A 15,000-nucleotide genomic window follows, 5' to 3' on the forward strand; every position below is an offset into this window, starting at 1 on the left:
CCTGCATATTCATGGAGTGGACGTACGCTTTGCGTCTGCGACTCATTTTGTAGCTTAGTTACTTGTTTTAATTTATTTTATTTTTGGCTCTGTTTGTGATGTTCTGTATGTGATGGTCCCATATCATGCCTCTTACTGAGGGTCATTCCAAGGTATTTGGTGTGGGTGACTGCTTAAAGTTTTTGTCCATGGAGGTAGGAGTTGGATAGTTGATCAAACTGGCGTTTAGACATGGGTACAACAGAGTACTTTTCTGGATTAAATGACGCGTGCCATATACTCTTCCACAATGCCAATTGGTCTAGGGTTTCCTGGAGGGCTATTTAATCGAAAGAAGATGTTATTTTGTTTCGGCAAGTGGTATCGACGACAAATAGTCTAGAATTGAAAGTCAGGTCAAACATCAAATCATTGATGTTGAAAAGGAAGAGCAGTGCGCACAGTACTTATACCTGAAGATCTCCCAATTCATGTAGAAGTAGTGGTGGTAGTAGTAGTAATAGTAGTAGTATTGGTGGTGGTGGTAGTAGTAGTAGTAGTAGTAGTAGTAGTAGTAGTAGTAGTAGTAGTAGTAGTAGTAGTAGTAGTAGTAGTAGTAGTGAAGTGGTAGTTGTATTAGAAGTATTAGTAGTAATGGTGGTGGTAGTAGTAGTAGTAGTAGTAGTAGTAGTAGTAGTAGTAGTAGTAGTAGTAGTAGTAGTAGTAGTAGAAGTAGTAGTAGTAGTAGTAGTAGTAGTAGTAGTAGTAGTAGTAGTAGTAGTAGTAGTAGCAGTAGTAGTAGTAGTAATTGTTGTTGTTGTTGGTGGTGGTGTAGTAGCATAGTGCTGATATTTGTGAAGTTGATGATTAATGATATATAATATAGCCATGATGATGGTAATGATGTCAGCGAAAGGCGACGAGGACTTACCGCTATCCACCACGACGAACTCCCTATCCCTATAACCTCCCTTCTCAAGACCTCCGTGACCACAGACGCACTCTTTCACGGAGGTACCATCACAGGACACTACTGGGTAAAGGATTATGTCTGACACATGACCCACCTATAATGTAAATAGAGTCAGAATGAATCCTGATCGTCTATAGGGGGTATTTAATTTGAGGTCTATCTATTTGACCCTCGGCAGGTGAAATGTTGGTCTTGAGTTTGAGTCTAACAACAGCGGGTCCTTAGAGGATGCTCTTTACTCAAATTTCCTCAGCATACTCAAGCGTAATTTGAATACAGTGTTGTGTCTTTGTCACAATAATTATAATATTAATGATGATGATGATAATAATAATAATAATAATAATAATAATAATAATAATAATAATAATAATAATAATAATAATAATAATAATAATAATAATAATAATAATAAAATAATAATAATAATAATAATAATAATAATAATAATAATGAGGATGATGATTGGATGGTGCTTGCTTCTCTCGTCAACGAAAACCAAATGATTTGTAGTAAACCAAAAAGTGTCCTGAATTCAAATCCCACCCTGAGCGGCGCATATTTGATACTTCGGAAAAGGCTCTTAATCACATTCTCTCACCGTACCTAGGTGTAAAATGAGTAACAGCGTTGTCTTTGTCGGGAAAAAATGTTATATCGCCTACAGGAGTGATCGCCTAACAGGCGTCATGTATCGTCCTAAATGTTAAGTGTTACTGTTTGCATGGGACCCCTTGTAGTGCGCTTTGATCACATTTAGTGGATATTGCTCTAGAAAATGCTTAAGTCTTTTTAATGTAACCCAATATCATACATTGGAGCTTTTATATATATTATCGCTACATCGTTCGCTTTGTAAAGTCCATCACACGGTGTCAAGTCATAAAATATGTGTGTGTTGGGGACACATTCCTAATGGTCAATGACAATAGGCCAAAGTAATGGTCGTACACATTCCAGATGAATTTTACTACATATCACAAACAAAGACCTGCAAAGTAGTGCGGGGCGGTCCTTGGCAAGCTTAAGGACCACGGTCCTACGGTCCTTGGGAAATGAAGACCGCAAGGACCGGTCCGTTCATTCTTGAACCGTTAAAGACCGCTACACGATGAAAACCGTGGCCTACAGGAGTAAAACACACGGAGTAGTCACACTCATTTCAAATTGTAACCTAATTAGAGAAGAGGGGTGATGCCTTCTTTATTTGCTCACCGTACTTCATTGTTACTTCGATAATTTAATAAAATTTGAAATTTATCCCCATTAACGGAGATAATGGCATCGCCCAAGGCGTTGATCGAGTTGTTCGTGGCGTTGATACACACACGCAACTCCTACCCCCCCCCCCTCCCCCCCCCCCCCCACACACACACATTAGAGGGCAGCGAGCATTGAAGAGTAAGAGAGAGACGTGAAGTTATAATAAGAGGGGGTGGATGAGGTGATAAGAGGGGTCGATGGTGACTTTTCGCCAGATCTAACAAACTCAGCTACCCATTCATTGCTGAGTAGACAGGGATTCAGAAAAAAATCGACTGCACCCGGGATCGATCTCTGGCCCTTTGCGTATAAAGAGAGTGCTCTATCAACTGAGCTATCGGGGTCCCCAAATATTCTATTGGACTTTTTTAAAATTCAGACGTTATAACTGGGTTTTTTGGAAGGAAGAAACTAATGAAACTCATATTATTTGATTAGTAAAAACACCAAACGAAATTTTAATATTATTGTATTATTTTAAATGACAACACTGCGATAGAAAGGAGTGGTGACAAGAGATGGACAAAAGAAAACAAAAAATCGGATTTGCTACTTGCTAGGTTCGACACACACACACACACACACACACACACACACAAACACACACATCTTTTGTAGTCACATACATTTCAAACAATAACCCATTAGAGAAGAGGGGTCATGCCTTCACCATAGATCATTGTCATTGCGATCATTATGGTGTAGTAAATTTTGAAATTTACCCCGTATAATGGAATCGTCCAAGGCGTGCGCCTCCTGTTCCCCCCATCTCACACACGAAAGGGCGGTTTGGGAAGTGGAGGTTGGTGGTCGTCTGCCTGTATGGTCGTCTGTGTCGTTTAGTGTATGGCAAAGGGGGGTGGGTGCGATTAATTAAGTGGGATGGGTGGTGATTGGTGGAAGATAGGCAACCGAAGCAACGAATCGCTGGGGAAGTAGTAGGCTATGGCGCGAGACCGTAGGACCGTGGTCCTTGCAAGGACCGCCCCGCACTAGTTGAAAGGTGATAAGAAGTGAGGACCGCCGCCGATCTTCCCCTCTGGGACCGATCTTCGGTTCACAGCTAAAAGACCGTCGGACCGCGGTCCGGACCGGTCTTCAGCGCGGCACTACTGCAAAGTTACGATAGGTTTTGAGCAAAAGAAGATAGATATACATTAGTCATTTTCGCTTATTTTTGGTCGCAATCTATCATGATGTAATAGGCGCCATTGTACCAGCAGAGTTCTAATTTTGATAATGAAATACAGCGATTTTTAAGGAGAAGCTGGAAATAAATATAAAACCCCGGTTGTTTAAAAAATATTTCATCAAAATCTTGTAAAATATCTTTCTTCATAGGCGACACTTCAAATGAAATATATGAAATATATATGTCATTTCGGTTAAATAGTATAATTTTGTCGCACATGTTTACTCACTGGAACAACTACAAAAGACCTCTAAGTTTTACATCATGGCACAAGACCGAAGGGCTAGAGCTCAAGTGGTCGCTGGTTCGGATAAGTAAGTCGCACATGTTTTGTTTGTACTATTCTTGATGAAAACTTAAGTAAAACAGTCTGGTGGCACAAACCTTTTTATATCTCCTGAACCACCCGGGTCTGAGAATGTAAGCAAGGAGCCCCAAGCCAGTCACGGTGTAGAAGACCACATTAATCAACAGGCACTGAAATCTCTCATTCACTAAGGAGAAAATGGCAAGTAATGTTCAAATAATAAGTGTGAGTTGCTCTAGAGAAATTGCCGATTTGTCGTAATTAACGGAAATTAACGTATTGCTATGTTGTGAAATAATAAACAATTCTCTACGTTTTATCCTTTATTTTACACACATACACACACACACACACACACACACACACATACACACACGCAATTGAAAATTGGTTGAGCTATGGACTTTCAAGGTAGACAATTTATTTGTTTAAAAAAAGGGCTTGAGAAATCGTTTTTTTTTCAATGTTTCAATATTTATTTACCCTGAGAAAAATATTAAATGAAGGTAAGTCCTAAAACATCTTTAAGTAGCCATATTCTAAAAGTACTTCCAGCTATACGTAGACCGTTGTAGTATAGCGCCTCACAAAGAAAGAGATAAATATATTTTAGCCAGGCTCTTTGGAAGCGAGGATACTGAGGAGTATAGGAAATACTCATCGGTAAATATCGTTTATCTAAATAGAAAAATTGTTTAATGTGTTTTTGCCAGGACAAAGACCAAAGGTCAGATAGTCGCTTGCTTTACTTTGTACGCTGTCCGAAAGTGCTTAATTATCCATTTGATGGAAACTTGTCCCAGCCTGCTACTAGACCGATCGGGAAAGGAGAATTTTTATTGCTTTACAAAGGAGTTTCAAATCTTCCTTGGAATATTTTCTTCCGGTATATTCACACACGAAGGGACTCTGATCGATCACAGGTGCAGGAGAGAATTCTTTCTGATCCCCATGTGGACTCAGCAGTGATTAGATAGTTGGGTCTGTTAGACCTAGCGGAAAGTTCTCTGCGATAGTCAAGCGCCCTATCAAATGGGTTGCAAGCAATTTCTATTGTGTTTCACGCTATAGAAACCGGGATAACTCCGACTCCATGAACATCATAGCTCTTTAGGACTACTTTTCATATATCAGATATTAGATACTTATAACCCTCTCCTTACCACCTGCATCAAAATCGTCACATTTGTTACGACGCAATATACGTTTTTCTCATTCAGATTTATTTTGTACATCATAAACTTTGAAGAATGGTATTTGTTTAATTTATAAGAACATAAAGTTGTTTGTAGAGAGATTGTTTGAGTTTAAAAAATCAATTTTTCTGATGGGTAAGCCTGTCAGTTTGGGAAAATAATGAAAATGATCGGGAAGGAGAGAGTTAAAATTCTACCCTCTGCTTTGGGTATGTTTAAAACTCTTGAAAGCCTCATGTTTAAGACTTGTGGGCATGCTTTCTGTAATTTTATTTCACCGATATATAAAGTAAAATTCTTGGGTAATTGTTGTTTTTTTTTTAATGTCAGGACAGAGAACACTCCAAGAACGCTCTAGGTCTATACTTGTCATGTTGTTCTTCGGACAAATTAATGAACCCCAACTTGGTAAGACACTCACTTTTCTGAATTAAGACAAGAGGCGTGATTCTTGGAGCGATTGTGCATATGTTTGACGGTTTATCTCTATTCCATATTCCTCGCGCTACAATATCTTACATTGTCATTGAAAGACTTTCCAAAATAAATGAATGATTAAAATAATTTGGAGCTCCTGTTTTATCATTAATTTGCAACTTCAGTGTGAGAGGGATTTTCCACCCGGGGCCAAAGTGACCCTGAATCTTATTCCTTCGATAGTGTTGCATTCTGAGGGAAGTTATAAAAAAAGACAATTTAGAATGGTCTAAAAGACAAATAAAGGCAATTATCCGGCAAAAGGGACGTGAGAAAAGAGCACCTAAACTACCAGAGAAATTTACACTAGAACAACATCGCATGGGCCCTTTGTAAATCATGACAATTACAGGTATAAGTCAAGCTATTCCCTTCAGGAATATTAGTCTTGAGTCGAACTATCAAATGTTTACCTTAGTTTCCTCTTTATTAATTATAAATCATGCCAGGTCTGTAATACCAGTTATTGTAAATAATTTTTTTTTAGGTGTTTAACGGCGCTTTCGACACTATTTAGGTCATTTAAGCTCCCGTTGTTGTAAATAAGGTTATTCCGTTGGTACTGTTTAAACATTAGATTTAAATCTACGCGTGTAGATTTAAACTTGAGTGTTGATATAACGCAATATACACTAAATATGCTGAAAGCTCTTTACAAAGAATCCCTGACCAACAGCAAGACGTAACATGTAGAACGAGCCGTGAGGCCTGTTAGGCGATAATACAATTATTTTTTTTCCGACAGACACAACACTGTTAACGGTCATGTATTCATTTTGCACCTTAGAACGGCGAGAGAATGTATGTAAAGAGACTTTTCCCAAGGAATCAACTTTATGTCAAGCTAGGCTCGAACCAAGGGCCCTCCGATCCGAAAGCGAGTGTCATACTTCAAGACCATCATAACCTCTCTCTCTCTCTCTCTCTCTCTCTCTCTCTCTCTCTCTCTCTCTCTCTCTCTCTCTCTCTCTGATTTACAATATCTAATATTCCAAATTGTAATAATATCATCCTGGTAATGATAACACTCCAAAATAAGAACACATTTTCTCCACTACATGTTAAATCAACCCCATAGTTGTGTTCGTTCTGTCCTCAGACATTCAAATAGCATATCATGTGTACACGAGTTTTGACAGTTTGTATCATTTGTCTGACAAGTTCTCTCCAACGTTAGAATTGAATGGATTCAAATGTCTCCTTATGATGTTAGGTTTTGCTTATTTCACTATTTGTCTCATTTTATATAGAGAGCTTTTCGACTATAGATAGAACGAAGATGACGTCACTCTGGTGTTTGTTATTGTTTTTTGCCATCCGCGTTTATGAGTAATTCTCACTATACTGTATTATCCAGACTATAACCGTTCAATATATATATATATATATATATATATATATATATATATATATATATATCTGTGTGTGTGTGAGTATGTATGTGTATGTGTGTGTGTGTGTGTGTGTGAATATTATAATATAATATAGTCATCATACCTAAAATTACTATGTGACAATGCACGCAGACATAGTTCAAAGATTTTAAATTCAACATAGTAAATATAATGTTTTGATGTTGAAATTTGTCTCTGATTACATTTTAAAGAACTTAACTCACTCTGCCATTCTCTCATATTCTTGGACATTGCATACGGGCTTGTTCTCTCCCATTACTTTCATGTATAGTGTAAGGGTGGGGGAATTCCACACCCACATTCATTATATCTAGTTCTTCGCAGAAAGAAGGAAAAAGAAAACAACAACAATAACAAAAAAAATAAACAATTGGAAACTGTTCAACTGTTCAAAGTTTTAACTGCCTTTGACTTCTATTTCCTGTTTGAACACAAGAATCAGCAACTTTTACAACTGTTGAATTCTAACAATTTTACAAGTTTTTATGGGCCCATTGAAGGTAAGTGCAACACTCATGGTTTTCAAATATGGCAAAATGTAAAATTTCCCTCCAAACCCGTTCTAGGTTTCTTAAGTAATTTGCTGTGCCTATTTTAGATTCATAAATGTCAGGGAAATTCCACACCCTAAAGGTTTCAAATTTCTTGTGTCTTTGTTGTATCTTTTTTCAATGGTATTTTTTTACTAAGAGAGGCCGCAGCTTTCAGTTCCAGTAAATAGTATATTATATCCTTATCCATGCTTTTTTTTGTATTGGGCAATTCCACACCAAGCGCCCATGCTTTAGAGCTGGATCTAGACGGGATTTCTGTTCATGTTTTTCTCCTTTTTCTCTAGAGATTGGCTAATCATGGTGATGAAAAGACGGTGTCGTATGACCATGCAGATATGGTGAAAGTGGTCGATCTCGTTATATCTGGAGGGATGGGCTAAAACGTGCTGCCAAATTATACAATCTAAACTGGGTTGTCCGTGGTCATGTCAAGAAACGATACAGAAGAACGGGAGAAGATACTTATTGCTTACTCAAAACGATAGACTGCACCCGGGATCAATCTCCGCCCTTTGATTGTGGAGCGAGTGCTCTACCAACTGAGCTATCAGTACCCTCGCCTTGGCCTATTTGTCTCATGTCAGTCAGTCTACAAAGATTTTTGTTGCTTTCATTTCAGACGTTAATTATTGTTCCTGATTGTTTCAATCTCGTTTTTGCATGTTTGTCATAATATGTGGAGTTACCCCAAAATGGTGAATATCTGAATAAAGAGAAAAATTGGAATTTATGTATGCTGTTCCTTTTTTTGAATATTATTCATACTCTCTCTCTCTCTCTCTCTCTCTCTCTCTCTCTCTCTCTCTCTCTCTCTTATATATATATATATATATATATATATATATATATATATATATATATAAAATATATATATATATATATATATATATATATATATATATATATATATATATATATATATATCTTCACCTCTCTAACTTTCTTACAGATCAAACACTTTAACCCTCTCCGTACCACCTGCAGCAAAATCGTCACATTTGTTACGACACAATATACATTTTTCCTATTCAGATTTATTTTGTACATCGCAAAATTTGAAGAATAATCATTGTTTAATTAATATGAACAGAAAGTTGTTTTGTAGAGAGCTTGTTTGAGTTTTAAAAAGTCAATTTTTCTGTTGGGTTAGCCTACCATTTTGGGAAAATACTGAAAAAGATCGGTAAGGAAAGAATTAAGTTAGGTTTCAGACTTGTAAATGTGCCCATGTTGATTTTAGGTAGCATGAAACAACTTACTTATGGCTTCCAATGGCTAATGCTTCTATTCCGTATGATTACGTCAATCTTGCATTCATAAAAAATAATTTGTTTTTTGTAATAGCTGTCGTTCAACCAGATAGATTCACAATTGTAAGCATTGCATCGCTTAGTAATTCAACATAATTCTTGCACTTTTGAGCACTGCATTCGAATTGTAATTTTTAAATAGCGTGTGAACAAAATACGATCACAAAGTACAAAGTAATAATAATGAATCAACAATATCTATTTTCTTCTTTCTGTTATAATAGAAACATTTATTAGATACGTAAAGTTCGAGACAAAGATATGAAAGTATTGCTCAAAAATAGTGATAATAATAATGATATAATACTATTATTATCATTAATAATAATAATAATAATAATAATAATAATAATAATAATAATAATAATAATAATAATAACAATAATAATGATAATAATAATAATAATAATGATGATGAAGATAATGATGTTGGTTATGATGAATAATGATGATGATGATGATGATGATGATGATGATAATGACGATGATGATGATGATGATGATGATGATGATGATCATCATCATCATCATCATCAATTTCCATCATCATGAGCACTACTCACAATTTTAACATAGGCAATTGAAAAAAACAAAAACATATGTCATTTCGCAATGCAATATTATGATAAATACTCACAATCTGTGTGCCTGACTGATTCAGCTGCTAAGCATGGAATTGAATGCAGCAATAGGTCGACAGCATATAGAATCCATATCAAACATGTTTCTTGTTGCATTACTAGAAGTAAATGATACCTCCGCCCCTCGCTCCCTCCCAGCAAAACAACCAAAGAAACAAAAACAAAAAACTTGAGCTTTTATATAGAGTAATATCCACTAAATATGCCCAAAGCGCTTTACAAAGGGTCCCTGACTAACAACTACACGTAATTTGTAGACGAAAAACAGAGACAACGCTGTTAAAGGTCAGGTACTCATTTTACACATGAGTACGATGAGAGAATGTGAGTAAGGAGCCTTTTCCGAGGACTGAACTATGCGCCGAGCAAGGCTCGAACCCAGGACCTTCTGATCCGCGAGTGTTATACCACAATACCACAAAACGTTCAGGATAGCGATCGTCGCTGTTCCATTACAAGTTCCATTTATACATCATTTCGACATTTAAGAATCTGTTTGAACCGACATGCACTTATTTGCAGTTCTGATAAACAGATTCCTTATGGGCTCATTGTTGTAATGGAAATCTTCATCATCATCTTCTTCTTCTTCTTCTTCTTCTTCTTCTTCTTCTTATTATTATTATTATTATTATTATTATTATTATTATTATTATTATTATTTATTATTATTATTATTATTATTATTATTATTATTATTATTATTATTTATCATCATCATCATCATATATATTATTATTATTATTATTATTATTATTATTATTATTATTATTATTATTATTATTATTATCACTATTATTATCACTTTTATTATCATTATTATGCTCGTCGGAGAAGTACTTCATAAGGAGATATGATAAGATGGAGATATTTGCGTCTGCCTTTGTGACCAAAACTTTAGCTTTAGAACCAATTAATTAATAATATTTATATGACGAAGGATATGTCGTCACACTATGGAACCCTATTGCATTGCGACCCCAGGCGATTTTGTGCTTTTTATGAATCGTCTGTGTTTCAATTGTGAGTTATGCTCAGAATCTGTGAGGCTGATTTTTTTGGGCGACAGGCACATACTTAAGATGGCCATGTCTGTGGTCGTTGGGAGGCCAATATCACTGGTAAGGCTCTTAGCGTAGCCACGTGAACTTATAGCCTGACACTGACCAAAAAAATGACGTCAAAAGACAAGTCTTTGGCCGCAAAAGAAAACAAATCGTGAGTTGTATTCAATAGTTCAACCAATGGTATCACTTGTTTCCTTCAGCTCTACTAACGACAACTCACTCGACGGTGCAAAAACCTAAAAATTGACGTCAAACTACAAGTCCTAGAGGGTTCTAGTGTCAGGCTGTAAGTTAACGATGACTGGGCTCTGAGTCATAGCAGTCTTAGTTAATTGTCTGTTATCCGAAGCAATCAGCCCGATTGTTTGCGAGCATTTATCACCCTTTTTTAAACACGCAGATTAGGAAATTGAATTGCGGCACATGACAACGCCATATCTTTTTTTTCCAATCGTCTGTGTTAAAAGTGTGAGTGACGCTCAGGATCTGTGGGGCTGATTGTTTCAGGTACAGGCAAGTACTTCATCTTGAGCTTTTATATAGAGCAATATCCACTAAACGTGCTCAAATCGCTTCACAAGGGGTCCCTGACCAACAGCAACAAGTAAAATGTAGAAAGAGACATGACGCCTGTTAGACGATATGACAAGTTTATTCCAACATAGACAACGCTGTTAACGACCAGGTACTCATTTTAAACCTGAGTACGATGAGAGAATATGAGTAAAGAGCCTTTTCCAAGGACTCAACTATACGCCGAGCGAGGCTCGAACCCAGGACCTTCCGAGCCGAAAGCGAGTGTCATACTATTAGATCACATAGATGGTTTTTTCTGAGAACTATGCTGCCTGTCGTGCTGCAACGGCGGCCATCGTGGTTTTAAACAAAGAAACTAGGTACTTTTTATTCTTCATGCTGGCTAGAACTTATTATATGTCTTGTGATCGGTATGTGTAAATGTCAAAACATGATCAGGTTTATGGGGTTTTTTTTCATCTGGATACACTTTTATGCTCGTCGCAGGAGATGCTTCGTACAGGAACGAAACACTGAAAGGGACAGTCCAAAAACACGGTATGACAGCAAAAGTCTACTTCAAGTGAATCGACGAAGAAACAAACTCAAATGAATCAACACTGAAAAGTAGAAAACGGTAGGGCGAAGCCTCTCCATTTTCACTCTTTCGTTAGTATTTTCACGATCACAGGCTTCAGGCAGCCCCTACCGTCTTACCATAGCTCATATTATTATCTCCGACTCAACCAATACTTTTGGTGGCAACCATCTGTCTTATGGCAATGTTTATTATCATTTACTAATTATTGTTGCCACTATGCGATTTAGGTCAGGTAGACAATTTATGTAGCTTGTGTGGACAGGAGAATGGAAATGGAAGCATTTATTACAGGAAACATGACCTTTTCAAGTTTCTTTCTTTTTCATATTATACTTTCTTATTTTCATTTTTATCTTTTTTCCCCTTATTTTTAGAATGTACTTTTCTCATTTGTAGTTTTTATCATATAGTTCATCTCCTCTCTGTTTTCTTGACTGCCACTTATCGAAACCCTCCTTCCTCGAATATCATACAGCATGACGAATAATCGATTTCATTCGTTTCGACTGCACTTATCCACAAAAACCCCATAGTCCCATCCCCATATCAGTTGACCAGACACCAAAATCCAAATGTTTACAGAATAATTCACCCTAGCTTCGATATTTCCACCAAAAACCCGATAGTAACCGATACCCATATCAGTGTGAACACGACAAAACTCACAAAATCCAAATGTTTGCCAATCCGCTTCCACCTATTGACATAGATGGCACCACTTCCAACTCGGCCGAGAAATAAAAGTCAGTTCGATATTTCCACCAAAAACCCGATAGTAACCGATACCCATATCAGTGTGAACACGACAAAACTCACAAAATCCAAATGTTTGCCAATCTGCTTCCACCTATTGACATAGATGGCACCACTACCAACTCGGCCACCGTCATTATTACTGTTATTATTGTTATTGTTATTTCCTGGACTCCTTTTTGAAAAGCCTGAGGTCGGGCGAGACTTATTGTTGTCTCCACTAACGCCTCCCCTGAACTTGTTCATTACGTTCAATACAGTCTCCGTTTGATCTGATGTTGGTTTATCGGGATGAAGTGAGTTACAAGTTTTCACGATGGTCACATGATCGTTGGCTGAGTCATTGTGAGGCTTCACCTGGGAGAAAGTGGAGGCTGTCCTATTCATCAAACGTATTTTGTTGAATATTCCCTTGAAGTTGGATGATGCCTTGTGCCGTTTGGTTTCTTTCTGCAGAATAAAGGTGAGAATGCACGATTTTATTGATGATAGTGATAGTAGTAGCATGGGTGGTAATGGTCATAGTGGTGGTGGTCGTGATGATGATGATGATGATGATGATGATGATGATGATGATGATGATGATGCTTGTAGAGGTGGTAGTATTAGAAGAAGTAGCAACAGCAGCAGTAGAAGCAGCAGTTGTATCATTATTATTATTATTATTATTATTATTATTATTATTATTATTATTATTATTATTATTATTATTATTATTATTATTATTATTATTATTATTATTATTATCATCATCATCATCATTATTATTATTATTATTATAATATTATTATTATTATTATTATATATGTATTATTATTATTATTATATGTATTATTATATAGTAGTAGTAGTAGTGGTGGTGGTGGTGGTAGTAGTAGTAGTAGTAGTAGTAGTAGTAGTAGTAGAGTAGTAGTAGTAGTAGTAGTAGTAGTAGTAGTAGTAGTAGTAGTAGTAGTAGTAGTAGTAGTAGTAGTAGTGTAGTAGTAGTAGTAGTAGTAGTAGTAGTAGTAGTAGTAGTAGTAGTAGTTGTGTTTAGTTGTAGTAGTAGTTAGTAGTAGTAGTGTAGTATGTAGTAGTAGTAGTAGTAGTGTGATAGTAGTAGTAGTAGTAGTAGTAGTAGTAGTAGTAGTAGTAGTAGTAGTAGTAGTAGTAGTAGTAGTAGTAGTAGTAGTAGTAGTAGTAGTAGTAGTTGTTGTTGTTGTTGTTATAAAATGTGAAGAAATGACACATGAATTTTCATTGACAAGAGGAATAACTGTGATAATTATACAATATTATGTTTCCAATCAGTATTCTCCCTTTGTTATTAAACTTGTTTACGTGAGTTCCGAGGTCTCCTCACTTGTCCTTTCTATCAAATGTTTTTAAAATAATGGTTTGTGTTTTAAAGAAATGGATGACTTAATAGAATCTTACTGAATGGCTACTCGAGATGACATTTTGATTCTCCGTTTGGTATCCTGATCTTAGAATGAATTAAAATCACAACGACCTCGACCAGATCCATTTGTTCCGAAAGAATGTAAAAAGTATGAGATAAACTTTTCTCCCCTTAAACAAAGATTCACTCTTCCTTGCGAAGGAGCAGCCTATTTCCTGTTCCGTTATTGTTATAATTAGTCTTTAGTGTCTTATTTGTCGTATTTTATAAAAAAAGGAGAAAACCCGTAACGTCCACAGTATCTAGTTTTGTGAATAAAATTGAAGCTTCTATTTCATTTTGCTATTGTTATTTATTTTTTAGAGCTCCAAGCAGCAAGATTTTGAATATTTCACATAGATGGGAACAATTAGCCTTTGATCTTGTCATTTACTGTATTCATTAACTGCAGATTGTGTTTTCACCATAATGTACTTGGAACGGTCGGCTTATGAATAGGTTATTCGTTTGTTTTTGCAGCTATGAATGATCGAGATTGATTTGATGGTTGGTAAAAGACTTGCCTCGATTCACCGATCAGCATTGATTTGGTATGTTGACACCGATTATTTTTTAAATATATTCTTTTAATTCGAACGCGTTTCTGATTTTGTAGGATTAGCTTTGTTTTAAACAAAATTTCATGATACGAATCCCTTCTTCATTTTTAAAAAGTCATTTTTGCAGGTCCATGATATCATTTATTAATTGAATTAGTATCGTTCAAAGCGTTTGCTTTTTTTTTTTTTTTGATATTTTCGAAAAAAAATTCAGTGTCCGCAAATATGACGCTCGAATACTTTGCTTGGTGTGCCATTCGAGCAAAGTTTGTAAATTCCAACGAACAACAATCCGATAGGCTTACGCCTAATATCAAGGAAATGGATTGAGAGCAGGCGATGCTTTCATTCCCTTCTGTTCATCGTTACTTTTGTGCGAATATGTGGTCTTGTGGTATGACACTCGCTTTCAGATCGGAAGGTCCCGGGTTCGAGCCTCGCTCGGCGCATAGCTGAGTCCTTGGAAAAGACTCTTTACTCAAATTCTCTCACTGTACTCAGGTGTAAAATGAGTACCTGGTCGTCAACAGCGTTGTCACTGTCGGAAAAAATCGTAATATCACCTAACGTTCTACATGTTACGTGTTGCTGTCCATCAGGGACCCTTTGTAAAGCACTTTGAGCACATTTAGTGGATATTGCGCTATAGAAAAGCTCTAGCTCTAGTTATCTTGATAAGGAAATTAAGAAAACGATGCAAAGCAAACCTCCTCTCTGTGGTGGAAGTAGACTATGGTGATGGATACGATGACCGTACACACAGAGATGACGGTGAG

At 36.5% G+C, this 15,000-nt stretch overlaps 2 protein-coding genes across 9 annotated transcripts in view; both read right to left on the reverse strand.

Moving 5' to 3' along the window:
- The window catches only part of LOC144956641 (uncharacterized), a 27,606-nt gene extending 18,856 nt beyond the window's left edge, over nucleotides 1-8,750 (reverse strand). Inside the window, exons 1-4 of one of the 4 annotated variants that reach the window (XM_078887285.1) lie at nucleotides 8,616-8,730; nucleotides 7,830-8,059; nucleotides 3,792-3,901; nucleotides 911-1,046 (exon numbers count right to left, since the gene is read on the reverse strand). In XM_078887285.1, coding sequence (XP_078743411.1) covers nucleotides 911-1,046; nucleotides 3,792-3,901; nucleotide 7,830 — 247 coding nt within the window. In that variant the 5' untranslated portion in view covers nucleotides 7,831-8,059; nucleotides 8,616-8,730. Of the gene's footprint in view, nucleotides 1-910; nucleotides 1,047-3,791; nucleotides 3,902-6,984; nucleotides 7,117-7,829; nucleotides 8,060-8,615 lie in introns of those variants that run through there. The other 3 variants (XM_078887284.1, XM_078887283.1, XM_078887282.1) reach the window with 3 other exon arrangements.
- Nucleotides 8,751-11,010: 2,260 nt separating this feature from the next.
- LOC144956290 (acetylcholine receptor subunit alpha-like) overlaps nucleotides 11,011-15,000 on the reverse strand; it is a 22,580-nt gene continuing 18,590 nt past the window's right edge. For 2 of the 5 annotated variants that reach the window (XR_013641933.1, XR_013641932.1), the window contains 2 exons: nucleotides 12,072-12,694; nucleotides 11,802-11,997 (listed from right to left, as the gene is read on the reverse strand). Coding sequence is in view for 2 of the 5 variants with exons in the window: in XM_078886770.1 (XP_078742896.1) it covers nucleotides 12,631-12,694 (64 nt within the window). In the remaining 3 variants the exon portion in view is untranslated. Of the gene's footprint in view, nucleotides 12,695-14,931 lie in introns of all 5 variants that reach the window. The other 3 variants (XR_013641934.1, XM_078886770.1, XM_078886769.1) reach the window with 3 other exon arrangements.

This window comes from Berghia stephanieae, chromosome 11 (assembly GCF_034508935.2).
Source record: "Berghia stephanieae isolate SIO BIC M18660-M18661 chromosome 11, UCSD_Bste_1.3, whole genome shotgun sequence".
Taxonomy (NCBI): Eukaryota; Metazoa; Mollusca; class Gastropoda; order Nudibranchia; family Aeolidiidae; genus Berghia; species Berghia stephanieae.